Here is a 25,428-nt window from a genome sequence, read left to right on the forward strand (position 1 = left end):
TGCCTTTTAAATAATTTAGAATGTGACGTGTGATTAAAAGTTTTTTTCTTAGTCTTCCAGCAGCACGTAGCTCTGATGATCTGAATTTTGTCTTTCAGCTTGTGTGAATATGAAGGGGACCTTCCTGTTTTAACAGTTTAAGGAAGAGGACTGCTTTGTATAGGGAGTATTTATTAACTTACAGTAAGTGGATCAGAAGATGAACCCAACTAACCCTTTCTGTGGTCAGCAGCCTACTGCTTTTTCATCATCTTCTAATAGTTCCATAGGAGCATTTCAGGCCAAGCCACCATTTCGATTTGGTCAGCCTTCTCTTTTTGGACAAAACAATATATTACCTGGGAAAAGCTCAGGATTTTCACAGGTATCTAGCTTTCCAGCGGCTTCTGGAGTAGGTCATTCTGCAGTGCAAACATTAGGATTCTCCCAAACCTCAAATGTTGGACTGTTTTCTGAACTTGAACACACCTCAGCCTTTGCAGCTACCTCTGGGCCCTCTAGTTCGTGTGTACCTGGAAACCTGGGTTTTTTTAAATCACCTAGCCTTGGGGCTTTCCCAAGTACTTCTACTTTTGGATCAGAAACTGGAGAAGTAGCAAGTTCTGGTTTTGGGAAAACAGAATTCGGCTTTAAACCTCTGGAAAATTCAGTGTTCAGACCAATATTTGGGGCTGAATCTGAGCCAGAGAAAACTCAAAGCCAGATTACTCCTGGATTTTTCACATTTTCCCAACCAATTAGTAGTGGACCTGGGGGACTGACCTCATTTTCTTTTACTCAGGTGACAAGTTCTACTAAGTCAAGTTTTACCTTTTCAAAACCAGTTGATAGTAGTAATTCTTCATTACCCTTTACCCCTGCTTTGTCAAATCAAAATGTGGAGGAAGAGAAAAGAGGCCCCAAATCACTATTTGGAAATCTTAACAGTAGCTTCACTAGCTTCCCCACATCTTCTTCAGGATCTTTGGGGGATCCCTTCCCAGTTAGCAAAACAGGTGTCCGGCAAGGATGTGAAGAAGCTGTTTCCCAAGTGGAACCACTTCCTAGCCTCATGAAAGGACTGAAAAGGAAGGAGGATCAGGATTGCTCCCCGAAGAGACATGGGCACGATGCGGTGGAAGACTTGGACCCTCTGTCAAGGGGTGATCATCCTCCTGATAAACGGCCCGTCCGCCTGCATCGGCCACGGGGAGGCACTCTGTTTGGTCGAACGATACAGGATGTCTTCAAAAGCAATAAAGAAGTTGGTCGTCTGGGCAACAAGGAATCTAGAAAGGAAACTGGCTGTGCTGAGTCTGGGGAAAATGACCACATGACCATCCCAGGAGGGAGTCAGTCTGTTCTGGCACCTTCCCGGCTTCAAGGTGTGAATAAAGAAGAAGGAACTGAAAGCAGAGATAAAAAAGAAGGTGAGCTCTAAAAATGTACGACATATAGTAAATCCTGCTGGTATGTTCTTGGTAAGTTTCCCTGGGTGTTTGATTTTTCTGATAAGTCCCCAGTAAACATTAGGGATATTAATATGCCATAAGGATCTTGGAGCAGGTCACATATCCATGGAAATTTCATTTGCTTTTACGTGGTTGGTGCGTCCTGGTATCTGAAAACATTACATCTACTACAGTTCTATGCCTATTTTATGATCCACTAGATTTTCTAAGAGGGATTCCTGGGCGTCAGAGTAAGAGAAGTGAGAGCACAGACAGTCTTGGGGGATTCTTTCCTGCTGAAATCACGGCGATCCAGTGTAAGAACATTCCCGACTATCTCAACAGCAGGACCACTCTGGAGAATCACTTTGGCAAAATTGCTAAAGTGCAGCGCATCTACACCAAGCCCAACAAAAAGCTCGCAGTGGTGCATTTCTTTGATCATGTGAGTATTCCTGACGGAGTTCATGTGAAGGAAAAAAAATGGGCTTTAAAGTGGTAAAGTTGGAGTGAACTTTGTCATTTTTTTTTTTTTTTTTTTCTGAAGCTGGAAATGGGGAGAGACAGTCAGACAGACTCCCGCATGCACCCGGCCGGGATCTACCCAGCACGCCCACCAGGGGGCGATGCTCTGCCCACCAGGGGGCGATGCTCTGCCCCTCCGGGGCATCGCTCTGTTGCGACCAGAGCCACTCCAGCGCCTGGGGCAGAGGCCAAGGAGCCATCCCCAGTGCCTGGGCCATCTTTGCTCCAATGGAGCCTTGGCTGCGGGAGGGGAAGAGAGAAACAGAGAGGAAGGGAAGGGGGAGGGGTGGAGAAGCAGATGGGCGCTTCTCCTGTGTGCCCTGGCTGGGAATCGAACCCGGGACTTCTGCACGCCAGGCCGACGCTCTACCACTGAGCCAACTGGCCAGGGCCGTGAACTTTGTCATTTTAAAACCTATTTTTCTTATCTATCAGTTTTTGCTTGCTAGGAAACTACTAGAATACTTTATTTTTACCTTGGAGAAGCTGGAATAGCACTGTTTATTTCATAACTGCAGTCATTAGTGAAAAGCCTGCAGCCCTACTGAATATAGTGGTGAGTCCCATGAAGCCAGATCCCTCTGAAATGTGTGGAAGTGACTCTGTAATCACAGAGCAGTTTTCCAAACTTGAGTTCTGTTTTGATTTTGTTTTATTTGGCCATAGTACATGATTGCTGTAAATATTCAAACAATAAAGAAAAAGTAGAATTCCCTTGTAATCTTATTCTCCAGAGATAACTGCTTATGTTTAGTTTATACTCTAACCTTAAATACAGGATGGGGCAAAAGTAGGTTAACAGGTCTGGCCTGTGGTGGCGCAGTGGATAAAGCGTCCACCTGGAACACTGAGGTTGCCAGTTTGAAACCCTGGGCTTGCCTGGTCAAGGCACATGTAGGAGTTGATGCTTCCTGCCCCCCTGCCCCTGTCCCTGGTTTTTCTCCCCCTCTCTTCTCTCCCTCCGCCCACCCCCTCTCTAAAAATGAATTAAAAAAGAAGTAGGTTAACAGTTCTGAGTGCACAGAACACAGTTTATTCTTGTATTATTATTTATAAGTTATTGTGTTATTTTCCATACAAACAACTGTAAACCTACTTTCACCCTGCCCTGTATGTAAGTATACCTTTGCTTAACACAGTTGTTATCGAGTATTCTCACAAACATGGACTACTCATATTATTGGGTTGGGGAATAAGTTCGTAGCGTTTTTATATTTTCTTTTATTTTACAACGATTTGTTTGCTGTTTGGCAAAGGGTAAGTATTCATTCGATAAAACTCTTTCTGCTCTACAAAACTATGTTAATTGTATTTTTGAGTTATTTAATTTTTTATTAGTTTTGAGGCTTAGAAATGGAATACCCAGGAGGCAAAAATCAACATTTTCGACACCTGCTCTTCTTTGCTTTTCATCGAGGTCAAAAAGCTGCCAAAGCAGCCCAGGACATTTGCGACATGTATGGAGAAGGTGTCATAGGCAAGTCTACAGCACGGAAATGGTTTGCAAAGTTCAAAAATGGCGACTTTGACGTCGATGACACGTCCCGCAGCAGAAGGCCTTCTGAATTCGATGAAGAACGTCTCAAATCACTTTTGAAGGAGAACGGTCGCCAAACCAGTCGTGAATTGGCAGAAAAAATGAACTGCGATCATAAAACAATTCTCAATCACCTTCATTCAATGGGATTTACCCAAAAATTGGGAGCCTGGGTGCCTCACGAGCTCAAAGAAAAAAACAAAGTCGCCTTCAAATTGCTTCTCAGCATCTCGCCCGCCATCGAGCAACACGTGGTCATAAACAGCGCTTTTTGTACCGAATCGTCATGGGAGATGAGAAATGGTGCCTATATATCAATATGAAGCAAAGAAAGGAGTGGGTGGCTCCAGGAGATACGCCAAAGCCGAGAGTCAAGCTGGACCTTCATCCAAAGAAGATCATGATATGTGTTTGGTGGGACTGGGAGGGTATGGTGCACTGGGAAATGCTCGAAAAGAATGCCACGGTCAACAAGGAGCTCTACATTGCCCAGCTACACCACGTGAATGAGGCTATTCGACTGAAAAGACCTGATCGACATGGTCAAACCATACTCCTTCACAACAACGCCAGGCCCCATGTTGCACAAGTCGTCAAAGCCGCACTCCAAGAGCTTGAATGGGAGGTCCTTCAGCATCCGCCGTATTCTCTGGACCTTGCACCGACCAACCGATTACCATCTTTTCCACTCCCTGTCAAACCATATGAAAGGCGTTACCTTCGATAACAAAGAGGTCCTTAAAAACTGGCTCAACAACTTCTTTGACACCAGACCAGGCGATTTTTGGTGGAACGGCATCAACAAATTGGTCGAGAGGTGGGAAGAGGTTGTAAACAGCAACGGCGAATATATAATTGATTAACTTATTGATATAATTATTGTTTTTTGTTTAAATAAAAGTCTTCAGTAAAAACGCTACAAACTTATTCCCCTACCCAATATATAGCCTCATATCTTTATTATTTAAAAAAATATTCTTGTGGAAGCTTGAAACCACGCCCCCTGGGGAGACTGTTGTTGCCCTCCTTTCAGCTTCGAAACCCCTCAGAGTCGCTCCAGAGCAACTCCAGCCCAACATTTTTTCTCTTTCATTCTGCCCCTTGGAGGACCCTGGTCCCCTACTGCCCACTTCCTTGGATGTACTGACTCCTCCCACCTCTCTAAAATGTCCAATAACCTCCAGAGAGTCTTCTTGCAAGCCGCTGAGGAAAAGCCAGGCAACGCCTCGCACTGATCCAGAATGAGATGGCATCAACATTAGAAAAAGTTACTCAAGAAAGAAAAAACAAGAAAAACTCTCAAGGAGGAAGCAGTAAGGCATCATATCCGAAGACTGATGTTGAATTTAAAAAGTTATTTGGTCTCACTAAAGATTTGAGAGTATGCCTTACTCGGATTCCTAACAATTTGGCCACTGGAGAAGTTTTTGATTCCTTTAAGAGTTTGGTGAAAAGTGAGAAAGAGGCAACGTTTATAGTGAAGGAGGAAGAGAGAAAACAGTTTCTATAAGAAAAGAACAGCAAAAATTAAGAAGATGTATCACACAAAGAAGAGAAAAACCGAGAGTGCTTATAACACAGCTGTAAATGGAGGAACCAATGTCACCAGCTCGCAACTTGTTAGCTGTGTTTTACCAACTTCAGATGTATCACACCAAAACATTGTCACAAGCAGCAAAACAAAACTGGAGAAGAAAAGACAACTGAAGTAGAACACGGTACCAGTGAAAACCAGAAGAAAGATGCATTGAATTCAAGTGCAAATTTTGAACAAAGTCATTCCTTTAATAAAAATTATACTGAAGGTATTTTCCCCATGACACCACCAGAGTTAGAAGAAACAATTCGTGATGAAAAAATAAGAAGACTTAAGCAGATACTGAGAGAGAAAGAAGCAGCCCTTGAAGAAATGCATAAGAAGATGCACCAAAAATAATAAAATGTTGCTATACTTAAAGACTTCAAGGAATTAGCTCTTTTTTTTTTTTTACCATATATATTACTTTTTACATTAAGTTAACTATAAATGTATTCTGAAAGTGTCTTTCATGGTGAAATTTATTTTTTTCTTCAGTTGATTATAAAATTTTATTTAAGGAATGTGAAAAAAAAATTCTTGTGGGAATTTATAAAGTAGAAAACATGTTTTATAATTTCATTAAGTGGTAGAAGTGTTGCCTGACATTATACTAAGGGAGGAGGCACAAAATCACCTATAATTCTATCCTCTCAGGTATCATCTGAATATTTTGATTAATATCTTTGCAAATGTATAGTCACATTGTTTTTACAGAAGTGGGATCATACTGTATATACTGTTGATAAGCTTTTCATGTAGCAATCTTTAGTATCTTCTGAAATCAATAAACAGTATAGATTAGAATGGAGTTGGTGAATGTCTCATGGCATTCTATCCTGCTTGCTTACTTACCTTGGCCAGTTCTATTTATGGACGTTTGTGCATATATTTCTGGTTGCTTATATCCTTTGTTTAAATTTCTGAGAGTAGAAGTTTAGTGCCAAAATATATGCAGTTTTAGGGCTTTTGCTGTTTATTATTTCCTATTGATTTTTTCCAATTCAGTGGCATTAATTACATTCACAGTGTTGTACAGCCATCACTACTGTCTCTTTCCAGATCTTTGCATCATCCCAGAAAGAAACCATTAAGTGGTAACTCTCCATTCCCGCCCTGCCCAGCCCCTGGTGACTTCTAATCTACTTTCTGTTTCTATGAATTTGCCTTCTCTAGATATTTCAAATAAGTAGAATCTAACAGTTTGTCCTTTTGTGTCTGGCTTTTTTCAGTTAGCATAATGTTTTCATCAATTATTGATGTGGTTGTACTTCATTTCTTTTTATGGCCAAATAATATTCAGTGGTATAGGTAGACCATGTTTTGTTTATTCATCTGTTAATAGACATGGATTGATTCTACCTTTTGGCTATTTTGAATAATGCTGCCATGAATGTGGTATGCAAACCTTTCTTGAGACTCTGCTTTCAGTTCTGTAGGGTGTATACTTAGGGGTGGAATTGTTGGGTCAGATGGTAATTAATCCTCATTTTTTAAGTTATTTTTTGGTTATTGCAATGTGCATATTTTCCTAGCTAAACCCTAAAAAATACTTAAGTACAGTAACATGATATATCAATATATGGTCATTGTAAGCAGTTCATTGATACATACCATTTTGAGTTCCCCGATCACCCCATCTTTCCTGTTACCCAGGAGCAAGTATAGTTACTAGTGTGGTATGTGCTTTTCTAGACATTTTCATAGTTGTATCTGTAGGTATACTAATATGTACTTGGTTTAGTGCTGTTTTGTGATAAATTGTATCCTGTGTATATTGTTCTGCAGCTTCATTTTGTGTGTGTGACTTGACTGTGTTTTTCTATTGCTGTATGTGTTGACAGATGGTAAAAATCATTTTAACAAATGCCAATGAGACCAAGGTTAGGGGTTCTATCATAGGAAAGTCATTAATTAAAAAAAAAAAAAGAGCAAGTATCAGATGTGAGACACATAAGGGAGACAAGGACTATGGATCCCAAGGCTGGAGGCCAGCAGTGTGTTCATACGTGTAGAAGGTGGAAGTGCTGCTCATCACACACACTTGCAGACTGAGTTTGAGTACTGAATCTCATTTCCTGTGGTCTCCTCACACCTCACACTTTGTGTTGTGAACTGTTTTCCAGGCTTCTGCAGCCCTGGCCAAGAAGAAGGGGAAAGGTTTGCATAAAGATGTGCTTATCTTTTGGCACAAGAAGAAAATAAGTGAGTTTTCAGTTATTCTTTGCTCAGTCTCTAATGCTTTGTGTCCAAGGCCCTTTAAACACTGGTGGAAGCCCTTTAACAAGACCAATGGAGGTCTGGCTCTGAGTGGATCCTTGTGTTTCATAGTGTTTTCTTTGGCTGTTTTGTAATTCCTATAACAATTATAATACTTTCCCCCCAAAAAGTAAAAACATCTAGTGTCGAGTGACATGTGGTATTTATTGTAAACCCTGTTCTGACTCATGCATTCTCAGGTCCCCTCAAGAAACCTTTTTCCCTCAAGGAGAAGAAACCAGGTGAAGGAGAAGCTGCCCAGGGCACCGAGGACACACCCTTTCAGCACTCCCCTCTGGGCAAGCCCATGGGGAGGGCTGCAACTGGCAGCCTCCTGAGTAAAAGGTGTGGCTGTCCTTCCTGTGACTGTATGTGACATGGCATGTGGGTTCTTTTGACTTCTAATGTTAGTAAACAGGAGGTACTTCACAGTAGTCAGGCCAAAGCACGAAAGGGAGTGGGGTGATATGCTGACAACTGACAGGGGCTAAGGGCCAATGAGGAAGGGGAGGAGGAGGAGAGGACATGGAGGGGAGGATTGGGGATAGGGTAGGATATAAGAGTGTTGACAATCAGAGCCACTTACCAGGGCCCTGAAGAAGCCCTGGGGTTCCTCAGTCATCTGGCATCATTTAGTTGCTGTCATGCAGTTCTTCCTGACATAAATATATAAGTAGTCACCTTTTCTTTTAGAACTTCTAACTGGCCACATAACTGTGTATTCCTAATATCCACTCTTAGCAGTTTCCAACTTGGCTTTTTGTAGGTTCAGCTTATCACAGTGAAGCTGCACACGATGTGTGCCAACGGGAGTGCGGGGGCTGTCCGCTTGGGAATCCTTATTCACAAATTCTCCCTCCCCTCCTCCTTTCCCTTGCTCTCCCTCTCCTCCCTTTTCTTTGTTTTCCCACCCTCCCTTTCACAGTAGGCCTGCTTCCACAGTTCTTCTGTTTAATCTTTTACCTGTTTTGGACAATATACTGTTTTCCTCATTCTGTTTTGCAGTTAACAATTTAGTTATTGATTTGTTTTTGCTTTTTTCTTTCTCACTCACCCCTTCCTGTATCTTTGACATTCAAGTTCACAGAGTTCTGGGAGCCAACTGAAAAAGGGGAAGATGAGAGAGAATGCCCAGTTTTTTCTAATACATCCTTCTATTGAAAAGTTATGTATGAAAACATATAGGCATGGTGGTAAAGTGTTTTTTTTTTTCAGGCAGTTTCATTTCTTTGAGATAGAAATCTATAAATATTTCAGCTGTTTAAATGGGCTCATTTCATTTTAAAAGAATTATAAACTATTTCAAAAATTTAAAATCACAGGGAATAACATGAGTAACACCTTTATGGTCATCACCAGAGTCATCCAGGCTTGTTCCACTTCCATGTTTGTAGTTGATCAGCTTTAGAGGAGCCGAAAATCTTGAAAGATAAGGGATGCGTTTAGAAATGGAAATGGTGCAGATGCTGGATGAGCACAAGGTTTGACTGTGTCGCTCTTTCTTTGCAGTTCTCCAGTGAAGAAGCCAGGTCTTCTAAAGGCTCACCCATTTGAGGGAGACGCTTTTGACTTGGGCTCTGAGGGCTCTGAGGGTCCTGGACCAAATGTGTCCTCCCTCAGTGCACTGATAGGCACTGTGGCCGAGACGTCTGAGGAGAAGTACCGCCTGCTTGACCAGAGGGACAGAGTCATGCGGCAAGGTATGGTGGCTGCCTCTCTGCAGAGGCCCAGACCCTTGGAGGGTCATGATAAGGTCTCGAGAGCTTGGGGGAGGGGCGACCCCTAAGTATGAGCTGAGTCTCAGGGCCTCTGACAGGCCACGGGCAGTCTTTATTGTTTACTAGTCTCCTGAGGGGGTGAATGTAGACATGGATATAATGCAGATGGGTTTTTATCTTACTTTTGAAAGAAAGTCTACAAATCATTGATCCATGCTAAATTAAACAATTTAAAGGGCAATTTTTAGACATTCAGAAAGCACATGTTACAAAAGTAAATATTTTGTTTGACAGAAATCACAAGTAAAACTAAGAAATATCAACCAGGAAAAGTCTATAACTCTCACAAAGGGCCGACTTCCTGAAAGAGAACGGCCTGTATACGTCAGTATGAAAAAGACCAAACACACTGGAAACATGAGGAGGGGCAAAGGAAGTATTATGAATTGATTTTTAAATATGTGGAAATATTCTCACCCCATCACCCAGTGAGAGATGAAGATGACACTGTGTGGAAATGCATCCTGGGGCAGTGACTCCTGCAGAGGAGGGCAAGAGGATGAAATCTTTGAGACATAGGAGAGCTCACGCCTTTGGCACAGTTTTCCATGTCCAGGGAGTGTATGCCACAAACACTGTGTTTGTGAGAGTCATATATAAAGGTTGTTTTTGACAGCAGAGATTGGAAACTAGTCCACTCAATGAGACAGACTGTAAATAGTTTAATAGAAGACTGGGACTTCTTTTTTTTTTTCAGAGCTCTAATCTATTTTTTTTTTTTTTTAAATTTTATATATTTATTTATTTTTTACAGAGACAGAGTGAGTCAGAGAGAGGGATAGACAGGGACAGACAGACAGGAATGGAGAGAGATGAGAAGTATCAATCATTAGTTTTTCATTGGGCGTTGCAACACCTTAGTTGTTCATTGATTGCTTTCTCATATGTGCCTTGACCGTGGGCCTTCAACAGACCGAGTAACCCCTTGCTGGAGCCAGCGACCTTGGGTTCAAGCTGGTGGGCTTTTGCTCAAACCAGATTGAGCCCGTGCTCAAGCTTGTGACCTTGGGGTCTCGAACCTGGGTCTTCCACATCCCAGTCCGACGCTCTATCCACTGCGCCACCGCCTGATCAGGCAAGACTGGGACTTCTTTATGGATTTTCATCAAGATTTGTTGTGAAGTGAGAAAAGCAGGTCTGTGCTGTGCTACCATTTATGTATAAACAAGGGAGAAAAGTGTGTATGTCCGTACACAGCATTTGTGTGTGCATAAAGTAGTCATGGGAGATGGGAAAGGATCGGCTCACTCTGATTGTCAGTAGAGGGGAGCAAGGTGTGAGGGTGTGTTCTATTTTGGATGTTGTTATTCCTTTGTTTTTTTTTGTTTTTGACAGAAAGTCAGAGAAAGGCACAGATAGGGACAGACAGACAGGAAGGGAGAGAGATAAGAAGCATCAATTCTTTGCTGTGGCACCCTAGTTGTTCATCAATTGCTTTCTCACATGTGCCTTGATGGAGAGGCCACAGCAGAATGAGTGACCCCTACTCAAGCCAGCAACCTTGGGTTTCAAGCCAGCAACCATGGGGTCATGTCCATGATCCCACACCCAAGCCAGCAGTCCCATGCTCAAGCTGGTGAGTCCATGCTCAAGCCAGTGACCTCGGGGTTTCGAACCTGGGTCCTCCGTGTCCCAGTTGGAAACTCTATCCACTGCACCACCACCTGGTCAGGCTCCTTTGGATTATTGAACCATGTGAATGTGTTATCGATTATAAAAATTAATATTCTATTAACATTAAAACTACGTGCAGTGAAAAATAAAAGGAAAAACCTCGTTGCAAACTTTAAATTAAATTTTAGCTGTAAGATTTTCCTCTTTTCAAAAGCTGTGAATCAGTGGAATAATCTCAGTGCCTCCTTAACACTAATAAAAAGCTGCCATTGTAAATAATATCACTGACATGGTGGTTTTTATATTCCAAACAAAATTATTACTAGGTATTGGAATTTTCCAAAATAAATATAAGGTGTATATATATTTTGAGTTGTGAAGTTCTTCATTCCATTTAATTTAAAGATACTTTTTAAACTTTTCTCCCTTCCTGTCTGTCTGTCTTTATCTTTCCCTCTCTCTGTCTCTGTCACACACACACAAAAAAACCTGACTAGGTGGTGGTGCAGCGGATAGATCATCAGACCATGACGCAGAGGACCCAGTTTCAAAACCCCGAGGTCACCAGCTTGAGCGCCGGCTCATCTGGTTTGAGCAAGGCTCACCAGCTTGAGCCCAAGGTCGCTGGCTTGAGGACAGGGTCACTCTGTCTGCTCTGGCCCCCAATCAAGGCACATGTGAGAAAGCAATCAATGAACAACTAAGGTGTCGCAACAAAGAACTGATGCTTCTCATCTCTCTCCCTTTCTGTCCCAATCTGTCCCTCTCTCTGTCTGTCTCTGTCTCTGTCACAAAAAATAAAATAAAGATACTTTTGTAACTTTTAATTCTGTGGTTAATAATAATGGTTTATTCATGTTAGGACCAGGTAATTTCCATTATGTAATTTGTTTTATTAAAAATATGATGAAAAAAAGAAAAAATATGATGAAATACTGAGTTTTAGAACAATGAAGTATTTTGAATATTTACATTTAACAGATTGATTCTTTTTTTTTTTTTTTTCCAGAGACAGAGAGAGAGAGGGATAGATAGGGACAGACAGACAGGAACGGAGAGAGATGGAAAGCATCGATCATTAGTTGTTTTGTTTTGTTTTTTTTTTCATTGCGACACCTTAGTTGTTTATTGATTGCTTTCTCATATGTGCCTTGACCGTGGGGCTATAGCAGACTGAGTAACCCCTTGCTCAAGCCAGCGACCTTGGGTCCAAGCTGGTGAGCTTTGCTCAAACCAGATGAGTCCGCGCTCAAGCTGGTGACCTCGGGATCTCAAACCTGGGTCCTCTGTGTCCCAGTCCGATGCTTTATCCACTGCGCCACCGCCTGGTCAGGTCAGATTGATTCTTTTAACAAACATACTGCATGCAGCATGAGTGTTTATTGTTGATGTTACTATAGGAGTCCGAAATGTGTGTGCCCTTAGCCTGTGGTGTGCAGTGGAGACAGCCGTCCGGAGAGGCAAGCAGACCTTGGGGGTCCTTTTTTTTTTTTTAATCTTTTATTTATTTATTCATTTTAGAAAGGGGAGAGAGAGGGAGAGAGAGAGAGAGAGAGGAGAGAGACAGAGAGAAGGAGGAGGAGCAGGAAGCATCAACTCTCATATGTGCCTTGACCAGGCAAGCCCAGGGTCTCGAACCGGCGACCTCAGCATTTCCAGGTCAACGCTTTATCCACTGCGCCACCACAGGTCAGGCACCTTGGGGGGTCTTTACTGGCTTTGACACCCTGCCCTACAGTGTGATAGGCCATGCTTTTCTTTCCGGAGGCCCAATGTTTTTTGTTTTTTGTTTTTTTTTGTGGGAGAGACAGAGAGAGTCAGAGAGAGATACAGATAGGGACAGACAGACAGGAAGGGAGAGAGATGAGAAACATCAATTCTTTGTTGCGGTTCCTTAGTTGTTCATTGATTGATTTCTCACATGTGCCTTGACCGGGGGCTACAGCAGACTGAGTGACTGCCTTGCTCGAACCAGCGACTTTGGGCTTAAACTGGTGAACCTTGCTCAAACCAGATGAGCTTTTTTGCTCAAGCTGGCGACCTCAGGGTCTCAATCCTGGGTCCTCCACATCCCAGTCTGACGCTCTATCCACTGCGCCACTGCCTGGTCAGGCCCAGAGGCCCAATGTCTTAAAATATTTTCTTTTGTGGTTTGTATAATATTTATTTTTACTTTTATTTTTTCTTTTATCATTATGAAAATGAACTTTTCTGAATTCTTAGTAACTATGTGGTATGTTCTTACTGTTTTCTTGACATCATTTAGCTCGGGTGAAAAGAACTGACCTGGACAAAGCGAGCACTTTTGTTGGGACGTGCCCTGACATGTGTCCCGAGAAGGAACGGTACATGCGGGAAACGAGGAGCCAGCTGAGTGTATTTGAAGTGATCCCAGGGACTGACCAGGTGGAGCCCCATGCCCCTTGGGGTCCCTGTAGGCACTTGTCTATAACTCACTGTTGAGCTGGAGGTGGAACGTGCAGGGAGGGAGGCTTATTCTTTCATAATTTCTGTTTATATTGATACCTGATCTGGATGTTTACTTTTTGTAAAGTATGTAACAATCATGTTACATTGTTAATATTGTGAGTGTGTACTAAAGAGTCTTGTGTAAAGTGCTAGGACACAAGGGACCTTAAGGTATAGATTAAAAAACATTTTTGCATTTCTTTTTCTTTTCACAATTTTATTCCTATCCTTTTCTATGTTTATGTTTTTCACATTTGGGATTATGTTGTAGATATAATTTTGTATGACTTTTTTTTTACTAAAATTATATCATGATTTTCTTTTGTTAGATGAACTTTTTAAAAGCATTTTTAAATGATGGCATGTTTTTTAATTACATAGTTCTGTCAAAACTCCCCACTTTGCAATCATTTGATAGATTTTTTGATTTTTTAATTGTATTAGCAATTCATTTGGGCATGCTATATGTGTATTACTTCTAAGGTGTTTATATTATTTCCTTAAGATCAATTCTAAGAATTAAGTTAATTAACCCAGAGGGTATGACCTTTTTTCAGGTTCCTGAATACGTGCCTGAGCGTGTTCTCAAATTGTTTCCCTAAAAATCCCCATTTTAGGTCCTTTTAGTCTTTGTTAATTTTGCTTTTGGGCTTTTTCTCCGCTCCTGGCTGGTGGTTATATAGCTGTCTTTACCCAACGCAGAGTCCTCAGTCAGGCCCCAGCTGTTGTGGCAAGGGCCATGGGCTCTTGCCCCAGGGACAGTGACAGAGTTTGCAGTGGGCCTGTAGACATCTGCCCTAGGCCACATGTCTTCAGCCTCCTTGCAAGTAGAAGATGCATCTCCAAGCTTTTGGTGGGTAACTGGCCATGGCCCCATCAGGACCCTACTGTCCCCCCCACACCCTTGTTTCCATTCCATTCCTGGTCTGTGTAGATACAATCTGGTATTTGAACATGGCTAAGACCTTTGAAAGTGCTTTAAAGTCCTTTACCTGCCTGACCTGTGGTGGCTCTGTGGATAAAGCGTCAACCTGGAACACTAAGGTCGCCTGTTCAAAACCCTAGGCTTGCCTGGTCAAGGCACATAAGGGATTTGATGCTTCCTTCTCCTCTCCCCTTTTCTCCCTTCTCTGTTTGTCTTTCTCTCTTCTCTAAAATGAATAGATAAAAATATTAAAAATATGATAAAGTCCTTTATCTGTCACACCCCTGTTCTAGGAGCCAAGCAGTTGTGTCTTCACTTATATTCCTTTCTTTCTTGATGTCTTCTTGGCCACTTATCTTAAAAATATGTTTCTCAGTTTATTTATTTTATTTTATTATTATTATTTTTTTTTGTATTTTTCCGAAGCCAGAAACGGGGAGGCAGTCAGACAGACTCCTGCATGTGCCCGACCGGGATCCACCTGGCACGCCCACCAGGGGATGATGCTCTGCTCATCCGGGGCGTCGCTCTGTTGCAACCAGAGCCATTCTAGCGCCCGAGGCGGAGGCCACAGAGCCATTCTCAGCGCCCGGGCAAACTTTGCTCCGATGGAGCCTTGGCTGCGGGAGAGGAAGAGAGAGAGAGGAAGAAGAGGGGGAGGGGTGGAGAAGCAGATGGACGCTTCTCCTGTGTGCCCTGGCTGGGAATCGAACCCGGGATTCCTGCACGCCAGGCCGATGCTCTACCACTGAGCCAACCGGCCAGGGCCTTTCAATTTATTTTTTGTAATTTAATTTTTTAAAATATATTGATTTTAGAGAGCGAGAGACATTGGTTTGTTGTTTCACTTATTCATGCATTCATTGGTTGATTCTTGCATGTGCCCTTACCAGGGACTGAACCTACAACCTTGGTGTATTGGGATGATGCTCTAACCAACAACTATCTGCCCAGGGTCAATATATTTTGTCTCTGAATTTTGATTGTCACCTTCAAACAGAAATTTTACATATAAAATTATATTTTGTAGTATTGATCTTGTATGATTGTGTGTGTGATTTCCCCCCTTATTTTAAGACACAGCTGCTGGGAGGCTGATCTACCACCTGCCACCCAGATGCTTGTCTCCATTCCGTGTCTTTAGGTGGACCATGCAGCAGCCGTCAAGGAATACAGCCGCTCCTCAGCTGATCAGGAGGAGCCCCTGCCACATGAGCTGCGGCCCTCAGCAGTGCTTAGCAGGACCATGGACTACCTGGTGACCCAGATTATGGACCAGAAGGAGGGCAACCTACGGGACTGGTACGACTTCCTGTGGAACCGCACACGGGGCATACGGAAGGTATCAGCCTCCTTTGATTAGGAAAAGAAAGAACTGTGAATTCTAAGGTGAAAGAGTTTTTGTCGTTTTAGTTACATTTTATCCGTAACAGAAAGTATATTATTACTTAAAATCATTACAAAGTCCTATTAAAATGTTCTTTGTGGGCTTTGTTTCAAATTTGAACTATGGGAAATTCAGGTAATAAACATGATTTTTCTAGTAGTTGATCGATTCTTTGCATGGGAATGTGTGCATGGGATCTGTGTATGTGAGACATGTATGCACGTAAGGTGTTTGTGTGCATACAAGTCCACCTGTGCATATGTGAAGTGTGTGTGTGTCATACGTGTGTGCATGTATAATATTCCCTTCTTGCTCGTGGCCAGGACATCACGCAGCAGCACCTGTGTGATCCTGTGACAGTGTCCCTGATTGAGAAATGTGCTCGGCTTCATATCCACTGTGCCCACTTCATGTGTGAGGAGCCCATGTCCTCCTTTGATGCCAAGATCAACAATGAGAACATGACCAAGTGCCTTCAGAGTCTGAAGGAGATGTACCAGGACCTGAGAAACAAGGGCGTGTTCTGTGTCAGCGAAGCTGAGTTCCAGGGTTACAACGTGCTACTCAATCTCAATAAGGGGGACATCCTAAGGTGAACTTTCAAATTCTGAACTAGTAAGCTGTCTAGAAAGCAAAGTGTAAACAGGAGAAGAGCTGTTGGGATTAGCAGTAGCTGATAGTGCTAAGTTGCCTCTGGTCCTTAATGCTGGGATTACAGTAAGAAACCAGGGCTGGTCTGGTCTCTGCAGTCTGTTGAACTGAGCCACTGGGAGTAGGATGGGGATGAGTGCTGACAACGGCACGTCTTTATTTGGCCCAAAATCCTTCCTGAGAATAATCTCCTTGTCAGCAAGAGAAAACGAGGAAGGAATTGGCCTGGTGAGCAGAATAGGTGAGGGAGTCGGACAGCGATGCCCAGGGTGCCCTGTCAGAGTTGTTAGCAATTTGCTGTATCTAGGCGTGTTTCCTTGTATGCATGTGCACACACATCTCTACCAAGATCTCAGTAGTAGGAGAGGAAAAATGTGTGAAACAAATACTAAGGGTTTGATACTAAGAAAGAATGAATTTTAAATCTGGGTCTATTCAATACAAATATAGACGTGAGAAATATGGCAGAGTCCCCTGTCACTGGTAAACTGGATTTGATGACAACTGGTATCTCCAAGGTCCCCTTAATAAAGCTGAAACTCTTTTTTAACTTAGTATTTTTTCCAAGAACCTTGTCAGAGAATGTTTAGAGGTGTGATTGATTATAAGTTTTAAAATTAAGCCTTGGAGGAAAACTTGTCCTGGAAAGTGGCTGTGTAGTCTTTGCATTTGTGTTGGCCATGTGTCCTCCATGTTGAGTAATTTAGTCAAATCAGTTTATTTTAAACGAAACAAAGTTAAATTTTGTTTCTTATGCATTGTCATCAAACAGCTGGCTGCCAGTTGAAATTAAAGTATCTCTTAGGTAGTCCATTCTTAAATTGTTGTTTGAATTTACTTCCTTTATTCATCATCTTAAAATGTTTTTACCAATCCGGCATAAGATTGGCAGTTTTGAAATTAGGAAACAGTGAGTGTAATGGTACATGTCACCATTAGGACTCCCTTTATCAGTATGGTTGAAATTTAGTTTCTTATCACATCTTGTTTTGTGGATAGTCTGTAGAACTAATTAAAAATAAAATTTAATCTCTTTTTATCTCCATTTATTAACAGAGAAGTACAGCAGTTTCATCCAGCTGTTAGAAACTCCCCTGAGGTGAAATTTGCTGTTCAGGCTTTTGCTGCACTGAACAGTAATAATTTTGTGAGGTTTTTCAAACTGGTCCAGTCAGCGTCTTACCTGAACGCTTGTCTTTTACATTGTTACTTTAATCAGGTAAGTAATGTCACTGTACTTTCAGAATTAGAACAAAGCAGGCTGCTTCTGTTTTAAGTGTTTCTGTATTCCATGGACATTTCAGGCAGGTCCTGGGCTAATTTGCACACAGCCCTCTGGCGGCTTCCCAGGGTCACTGATGTTATCCCATTTTATAGGGGTTGGCATCTTTGATCATGGAAGGCAATGAAAAATACTGTTCTTATGGTTCAGATAAGAGAACTCTCTTTAGAACCATGTAACTAGTTTCTAGCACTTGATCTTCACTGGAAGAAAAAAGAAATAAAAAAATAAAAATCTGCACACACTAAGCCTCTAAGAAATTCTCAGTGTTATTAATTTAAATTTCTAGAGTGATCCTGATGAAGCTAAATGCATTTCAATAAATATCTCAGGTCATTGCTCTTTGTTGGTGTTATGCTGTGCTCTGGGGTTACAAAGGCAGGCCTGGGGCTTTGCTTAGAGTGTGAGCCCCTGGCCTCAGACTCTCTAGTGAGGTTTTCAGCCCCAGACCGAGGGCACTTGGGAATGATTACAGAGCAGCTCACATGTACCTCACAGTGTACACGCTATGCTGCTCCCCCAGCCGCAGGGGTGGAGGATGCCACCAACAGGAGTCCTTGCTGAGAGCCCTTGGGGCCAACTGGATGCGGAGGAGGCTGCTCAGGACATCTCAGGGACCTGCTGGCTGGTTCTTGTAACTCCAGGTCATTTTTCTTCTTTGGTCACACACCAAGTTCTCCTGTAAACAGTGACTAAATACACAGTCACATCCCAGGCAGAGAATCTTGTATAAGTGTGTACATTGTCAGATCTGACAATTGCCAACAACTGAAATTCTGGCACAAATGAAGATTTCTAATGATGTCCCTCATTTGGGGAACTTTGTGCTTTTGATAAAGAAAACTAAGGATATGCACACTGTCCCTTGTCCCCAGGACCATCTTTCCTGGTTCCTCCTTGATTAGCTCCTGCTGTAGTGGTGTCTCCTATCCTCCAAGCCCCATACCCTCCTGCCTCAGGGTTTCTGTACTTCCTGTTCTCACTGCTCTTTCTTTTCATAGAATCACATAGGGCTGCCACCTCTAGGTCTTGGTATGGCTGCCACCTTCTTGGCTGGGCCTACCCTGTCCTTCTCTGCCTTTCTCTTTATTGCAGTGTCATCATTAAATATACTATGTATTTTACATGTTCAATTTATTCAGTGCTGGTCTCTCCCTAACACATTAGCTACATGGGGGACAGGGATTTTTTTTCTTTTTTCTTTTTTTTTTGCACAGAGACACAGAGGAACAGATAGAGACAGACACACAGGAAGAGAGAGAGATGAGAAGCATCAAGTCTTCATTGTGGCACTTCAGTTTATTGATTGCTTTCTCATATGTGCTTTGACTGGGGGGCTACAGCAGAGCAAGGGACTCCTTGCTCAAGTCAGCAACCTTGGGCTTCAAGCCAGTGACCTTTGGACTCAAGCCAGTGACCATGGGTCATGTCTATGATCTCACGCTCAAGCTGCTGAGCCCGTGCTCAAGCCGGATGAGCTGACAAGCTCAGGGCCTTGACCTGGGTCCTCTGCATCCCAATCCAATGCTCTATCCACTGCGTCACTGCCTGGTCAGGCAGGGATTTTGTTTTCATTGTTGTAGTCTCAGCATTAACAATGCCAGGGTAAGGTAAACACTTGATAAATAGTGGTTGAATTAAAGAACACTGAGAAAAGCCACCCAGAGTCTTACCATCCCGTATAGGTTTTGTTATCATTTTCCTGGTTTTCCTTTGTCTTCTTTTTTTAAAGCACTTGTTACAGTTCTATGAAACAATTTTGTCTCTGACTCAATTTTGTATTATCTATTTTTCAGTGCTATTCCATTGTCATTGTGATAATTTTTAGCAGCTACACAGTTTTTCATTGAATGTATGCTGCACAGTTTCCTTTCGTTGCCCACTGTGGGGCAGTTTTGTTTTCTAGTTTCTCTTACAAATAAGGCGTTCAGGCTGAACCTTTTCTGCATATGAAATTGGTTCCTTTGCATGCATTCCTGGGCATCTTCCCTTGAGCAGATGGCCTTAGATCACCAAGCCTGGGACCCATACCATAGTGCCAGGTTGCTTTCCAGAAGGACTGAGCTACAGCAGGAACCCTGTCCTCTATGCCAGCCTTTCTATGGTCCTGGGGTGACTGACCCTGTGAGATGGCAATAACTGGCTTCTCCTTTCAGATCCGCAGGGATGCTCTTCGGGCACTCAATATTGCATACACGGTGAGCACACAGCGATCCACCGTCTTTCCCCTGGATAGTGTGGTGCGCATGCTGCTCTTCAGGGATGGCGAAGAGGCCACTGACTTCCTCAACTACCATGGCCTCACTGTTTCTGATGGGTGAGATCTGGGGGTGGAACTGCAGGGCTTTTCTCGTTCCCTTTTTATCTTAATTCTGATAAAGGGCTGGGAAGTGCTGTCAACATTCTAGGCCCTGGAGAGAGCACATTTTGTGTGCTGCTTCCTTGGTGTTCATAGTAAGGGTCAGAGGGACTGAAGAACATCCCCAGGTCACATGGTGCTTGTCGGCAGATTGGGTTCAGACCTAGTTCTTTGTGACTCTAAAATCACTGCTTTTTACAAGTTATGGAGAATTTAAAGGTAAAGGGTAGGGCCTCCTTGTTCTGTCCCTTGAGGATGGCCTCTGCTGACCTGTGACAGGCCACCGTCCATCTCTGATGGTCCAGACAAGTGCCAGTGGGCCAGGCCAGAGGCCTCTCTGCTTGTTGCCAGCCCTTTCCCAGAAAGTGCATCATGATACAAAACATGTTAGGCACTCCCTGAGCTGAGTTTTCCAACCCGTCCCTGCTCCAACTTTACTGCCTGGGTGTGGCCTGTAGTCCTGTCCTCATGGGGATGTGGCAGCTTTGAAGGGAACCAGTAGCATATAGGTGTGTGCTGCTCCACGTGTGGCTGTTAACAGGCCAGGTGGCTCCTGTGTAGGCTGGCAGCACAGCAGTGGGTGCTGCCTCCCTCCTGATTTCCACGTGGCTGTGTGGTGACTCAGTGACGGGGATGGGACTTCTAGGGTTATTGCCGGGTACTGAGAAGTCAAGGCTGGCCTCTCACCTGTGATGCCTCTCTGTGGATTCTTTGTGGTCTGGGTAGCTGTGTCGAGCTGAACCGGTCCTCATTCTTGGAGCCAGAGGGATTATTGAAGGCCAGGAAGTCGGTGTTTATTACCAGGAAGCTGACGGAGTCAGTTGGGGAAATTGTGAATGGAGGGCCATTACCCCCCATCCCTCGTCATATCCCCGTGTGCAGCTTCAACTCCCAGAACAAGTACATCGGGGAAAGCCTGGCTGCAGAGCTGCCTGTGGGCACTCAAAGACCCGGCTTGGATGCCACAGGTAAGTGGAACTGCAGTTGGGTGATGGAACTGGCTACTTGCCCCTCTAGGATACCTCTTGGGAGCCAAAAGCATCTGTCTCATTTTGAGGTCCAGTGTGCAGGTATAGATGTCAGCTCTGCTCAGGAGTTTCACCCTGAGATCAGCCTGAAAGGCTACTTTGCATCATGGTGCTTGGTTCTCACGCTAAAGCTCAGGGAGGATGACTAGTTTTCCAAGTCACTCTGGGTGGCCTGGAGTTTGTCCTCTGTGCCCATGGTTCCTGTTCTCTTCCAGGTAGGGGGAGAGGAGAGGAGCCTGGTACTGAGGCAGATGCATTCCCACCGGCCCTCCTCCAGTCTCTTCCTGTCCCAGCATCTACCCTGGCCTCTCTGTCTCACCACTTAGCACCCACGCCGAGTGAGGCATCCAGCCTCTTCCCACCCCTTGTGCAGCCCCCTGTGCAGCCAGAGGTTCTTCCTGCAAAGCCTGAGGCTGTGTACTCTGACACGGTAAGGAATCTTCCAGATCAGGCTCCAAGGAGCCTGTTGTGCACAAACTGTCCAGCAGCACCATTGTCTGTAGACCAAACCTAAGTTGGTTACACACATGACCTTAGAATGTTCTGATCTAGCCATGACATGTCTCACTTTGGGACCTGGCCCATAAGGCTTGAGTCTGTGTCTCAGACAAGGAGCCTGAGTTTCTGAGAGCAGGGATGATGTGCAGGTTTCTAGCTTGTTGCCCCTGTCTCTTTGAAAGGTCACAGGTGAAACTGGAGAATGAGCTAAAGGGTTTTTATGAACCTAATGCTGTTGCTAAAATAAGTGTTGCCCTGCATCAAGTACTTCCTGTGCCTAGGGCTCTACAGACATGTAATGTCCATGGTCGTATTGTCCCAGCGCCATCTTGTGCCCCCACGGGTCTGCTCCAAATGGTGTTCAACACACTCATTTGAAAGCCAGTGGACATGGGACCATGGGTAACACCAAATGCCTACTGACAGGTGTGCCCCTGTGGTCAGTGTATCAACTGACAGACATGTCCCTGGGGTTGAATAGAATCTGTTCACCACATAGGTTTTGGGACTGTCTTGCCACCTGTTGCTTGGACAGGTTCTGGGCACTATCCTAGCCAGGGGATCAGGGAGAGCTGAGGGGGAACACGAAAAATGGCCACAGACACTGAGCATGTTTGATGTGGGGGAGTGGCACTGGGGTCCTCTGAACAGTCATACTTGAGCAGGTAACAGGGTTGCCATCCTCTCCAAAAGCATCTCTTCTGTTCATTAGCAGGAAGTCTTTACAGAAACAGCGTAATTAACCCCGTATGAAAGTCATTAAAACATCTTCAAACAGTGTCCATAGATAACGTCTTGATGGGATTTCTGCCCTGGACAGGATGTTACATGAGAACTTGATGGTTCTGTGAAGGGCTTCAGTGCACTTAGGCTGTGAGGACTTCAGTGTGGAGTCAGATTGGTGATAAGTTCCATCTGGATTGAGGCAGTGTTACTGCCAGCATGCCTGACCTTCCTATCTGACCTCTCTTTAGGACCTGGTGCAGGTCGTAGATGAGCTCATTCAGGAGGTTCTTCAGAGGGATTGTGAGGAGGTTGGTGCTGCTGGGGCGGCCTTCGCAGCCACAGCTCTGGGGTAAGTGGGGCACTGCTTCCGCTCTGAAGCTGTCTGTACTCCCTAGGCATACTTGGTCCTTCCTCCAGACGTTTCCCCTCATAAAGCTGCTCTTGGTCTTCACCAAGAAATTGCAGCTTCCCATTTATATAGGCTTGACTATTGGTCTGTTCTCTGGGTATAATTCTTCATGTTTCTGACCAGTTTGTCATTGGCATAGTAGTTTCCATTTGTGTTTGCTGTTTGAGCAACATTAGGTTTATTAAAGTTGTAAATTAAAAATATATTTTTTAAACATGGCTTAAAATTCTAGTCAAGTTAATTTTAGTTCATTCTCTATTAAAAATTAAAAACACCCAGCCTGACCCGTGATAGCATAGTGGATAGAGTGTTGACATGGGATTCTGAGGTCCCAGGTTTGAAACCCCACAGTTGCCAGCTTGAGCACAGGCTCACCAACTTGAGTGCAGGGTCACCAGCTTGAATGTGGGATCATCAACATAATCCCATGGTTGTTGGCTTAAGCAAGGTCGCTGACTTGAGCAAGGGGTCATTGGGTTGGCTAGAGCCCTGTGGTCAAGGCATATATGAGAAGCTATTAATGAACAACTAAGATGCCACAACTACGAGTTCATGCGTCATCTCTTTCCCTTCCTGTCTCTGTCACTCTCATGTGCAAAAAAACCCCAAAAAACTCTTGGAGACTTGACTTGGGGTGGTGAACACTTAACCCTTTGAGTAGTGCAAACAGTCATGTACGTCCTCGTGCCTCCTGACCATCCAGAGTATGATTGTACAAAAATTTTTATTTTTAAAATGTGTAAAGCAACATTAAAAAAAGGCAAATGTAAGTTCTTGTTTCCATAAGTTGGTTATCAAACATGATTTTAAGTTAATAAAATTAACTGAAACTAATTTCATTTTTTGAAAAAAACCCATTTCTAGGGGTCAGCGGGCATGAAAAAAAGTCACTACTCCAAGGGTTAATACAACATACAAATGATGTATTACAGAATTCTATCCCTAAAACCTATATAATTTTAACTGTCAACTCAATAAGTTTAATAAAAATAAATATTTAAAGCCCCCCCAAATTAAAAATAATCACTTTGTTTGATCATAGATTAAATTTCAGTTTATAAATTTCGCAGATTAAATCCCTTTAAACATTTCAAGCTACAGTTATAAATTTTATGTATATATTTGGTTCTAATACTTCAAACATAGTCTTGATAAATTTAATCAAAATCTAAGCAACTTTTGGAAAGTTGGTTAAAATCTAATTTAGTAAATCGGGCTTTCTTTTTTTTTTTTTCCTTTTTTTAATATTTTTCTGAAGCTGGAAATGGAGAGGCAGTCAGACAGACTCCCGCATGCGCCCGACCGGGATCCACCCGGCACGCCCACCAGGGGCAATGCTCTGTCCACCAGGGGGCGATGCTCTGCCCCTCCGGGTCGTCGCTCTGCCGCGACCAGAGCCACTCTAGCGCCTGGGGCAGAGGCCAAGGAGCCATCCCCAGCGCCCGGGCCATCTTTGCTCCAATGGAGCCTTTGGCTGCAGGAGGGGAAGAGAGAGACAGAGAGGAAGGAGAGGAGGAGGGGTGGAGAAGCAGATGGGCACTTCTCCTGTGTGCCCTGGCCGGGAATCGAACCCGGGATCCCTGCACGCCAGGCCGACGCTCTACCACTGAGCCAACCGGCCAGGGCCAAATCGGGCTTTAAGATTTCAAGTCATAGTATATACATAAAGTGACACAAGGATAAAGTATTATTTCACCTGTATAAATGTGTAATGTAGATTATACAAAAGGATCCATCTTTTCAATAGATTTTATTTATTTTTTTTAAGTGAGAGAAGAGCAGATAGACATATTTCCACATGTACCCTGACTGAGATCCATCCAGCAACTCTGGGGCTGATGCTCGAATCAACCGAGTTATTTTTAGCACCTGAGGCTGATGGTCAGACCAATGAGCTATCCTCAGTGCCCAGTGCCACGCTCAAACGAGTCCAGCCACTGGCTGTGGGAGGGGAAGAGGTAGAGAGGGGGACGGGGAGGGGAAGAGAAGCAGATGGTCATTTCTCATGTGTATCCTGACCAGGAATTGAGTCCAGGACATCCATACACTAGGCTGACGCTCTATCCACTGAGCCACTGGCCAATGCTGATTCATTTTTTTTTTTTTTTCTTTTTTCTTTCTGAAGCTGGAAACGGGGAGAGACAGACAGACTCCCGCATGAGCCCGACCGGGATCCACCCGGCACGCCCACCAGGGGTGACACTCTGCCCACCAGGGGGCGATGCTCTGCCCCTCCGGGTCGTCGCTCTGCCGCGACCAGAGCCACTCTAGCACCTGGGGCAGAGGCCAAGGAGCCATCCCCAGCACCCGGGCCATCCTTGCTCCAATGGAGCCTTGGCTGCGGGAGGGGAAGAGAGAGACAGAGGAAGGGGGGGGTGGAGAAGCAAATGGGCGCTTCTCCTATGTGCCCTGGCCGGGAATCGAACCCGGGTCCCCCGCATGCCAGGCCGACGCTCTACCGCTGAGCCAACCGGCCAGGGCCTGATTCATTTTTTTATACTGAAATTATGTATACATACTTTCTTGATGGAACTAAACATAAATGGTTTACATGGGCTTACTTTGTGTGTGTGTGTGTGTGTGTGTGTGTGTGGTAAAATATACATAATAAAATTTATCATTTAACAAATTTTAAGTGTACTATCCAATGGTGCTAAATACATTAACAATGTTGTGTATCCATCACCACTGTTTCCAGAACTTTTTCATCATCCCGAACAGAAACTATGCCACTAAACAATAATTTGCCATTCTTCTCTTTCTTTCCCCAGGACCTGGTAACCTCTGTTCTACTTTCTTTATGAATTTGCCTCTGTTAGGTACCTCGTATAAGTACAATTATAACTATTTGTCTTTTTGTGTCTGTTTTTTTCCTGATACAAAAATGCCTTCAAGGTTCATCTATGTTGTAGCTTGTGTTAACATTTCACTCTTTTTTATGGCTGAGTAGTACTCCATTAAACATATATACACAC

General features: G+C 43.7%; 1 protein-coding gene and 1 pseudogene across 3 annotated transcripts in view; both read left to right on the forward strand.

The window, feature by feature from the left end:
• Positions 1 to 25,428, forward strand: part of MCM3AP (minichromosome maintenance complex component 3 associated protein) — a 65,520-nt gene that overhangs the window by 560 nt on the left and 39,532 nt on the right. Inside the window, exons 2-14 of one of the 3 annotated variants that reach the window (XM_066369959.1) lie at positions 99 to 1,409; positions 1,652 to 1,875; positions 7,195 to 7,273; positions 7,528 to 7,672; positions 8,837 to 9,027; positions 12,986 to 13,125; positions 15,258 to 15,455; positions 15,824 to 16,092; positions 17,208 to 17,370; positions 19,590 to 19,750; positions 20,519 to 20,760; positions 21,036 to 21,250; positions 22,293 to 22,393. In XM_066369959.1, the coding sequence (XP_066226056.1) occupies positions 200 to 1,409; positions 1,652 to 1,875; positions 7,195 to 7,273; positions 7,528 to 7,672; positions 8,837 to 9,027; positions 12,986 to 13,125; positions 15,258 to 15,455; positions 15,824 to 16,092; positions 17,208 to 17,370; positions 19,590 to 19,750; positions 20,519 to 20,760; positions 21,036 to 21,250; positions 22,293 to 22,393 (3,338 nt within the window). In that variant the 5' untranslated portion in view covers positions 99 to 199. Of the gene's footprint in view, positions 1 to 98; positions 1,410 to 1,649; positions 1,876 to 7,194; positions 7,274 to 7,527; positions 7,673 to 8,836; positions 9,028 to 12,985; positions 13,126 to 15,257; positions 15,456 to 15,823; positions 16,093 to 17,207; positions 17,371 to 19,589; positions 19,751 to 20,518; positions 20,761 to 21,035; positions 21,251 to 22,292; positions 22,394 to 25,428 lie in introns of all 3 variants that reach the window. The other 2 variants (XM_066369961.1, XM_066369960.1) reach the window with 2 other exon arrangements.
• On the forward strand, positions 4,615 to 5,428 carry LOC136393288 (ligand-dependent nuclear receptor-interacting factor 1 pseudogene; annotated as a pseudogene).

Source organism: Saccopteryx leptura, chromosome 2 (assembly GCF_036850995.1).
Source record: "Saccopteryx leptura isolate mSacLep1 chromosome 2, mSacLep1_pri_phased_curated, whole genome shotgun sequence".
Taxonomy (NCBI): domain Eukaryota; kingdom Metazoa; phylum Chordata; class Mammalia; order Chiroptera; family Emballonuridae; genus Saccopteryx; species Saccopteryx leptura.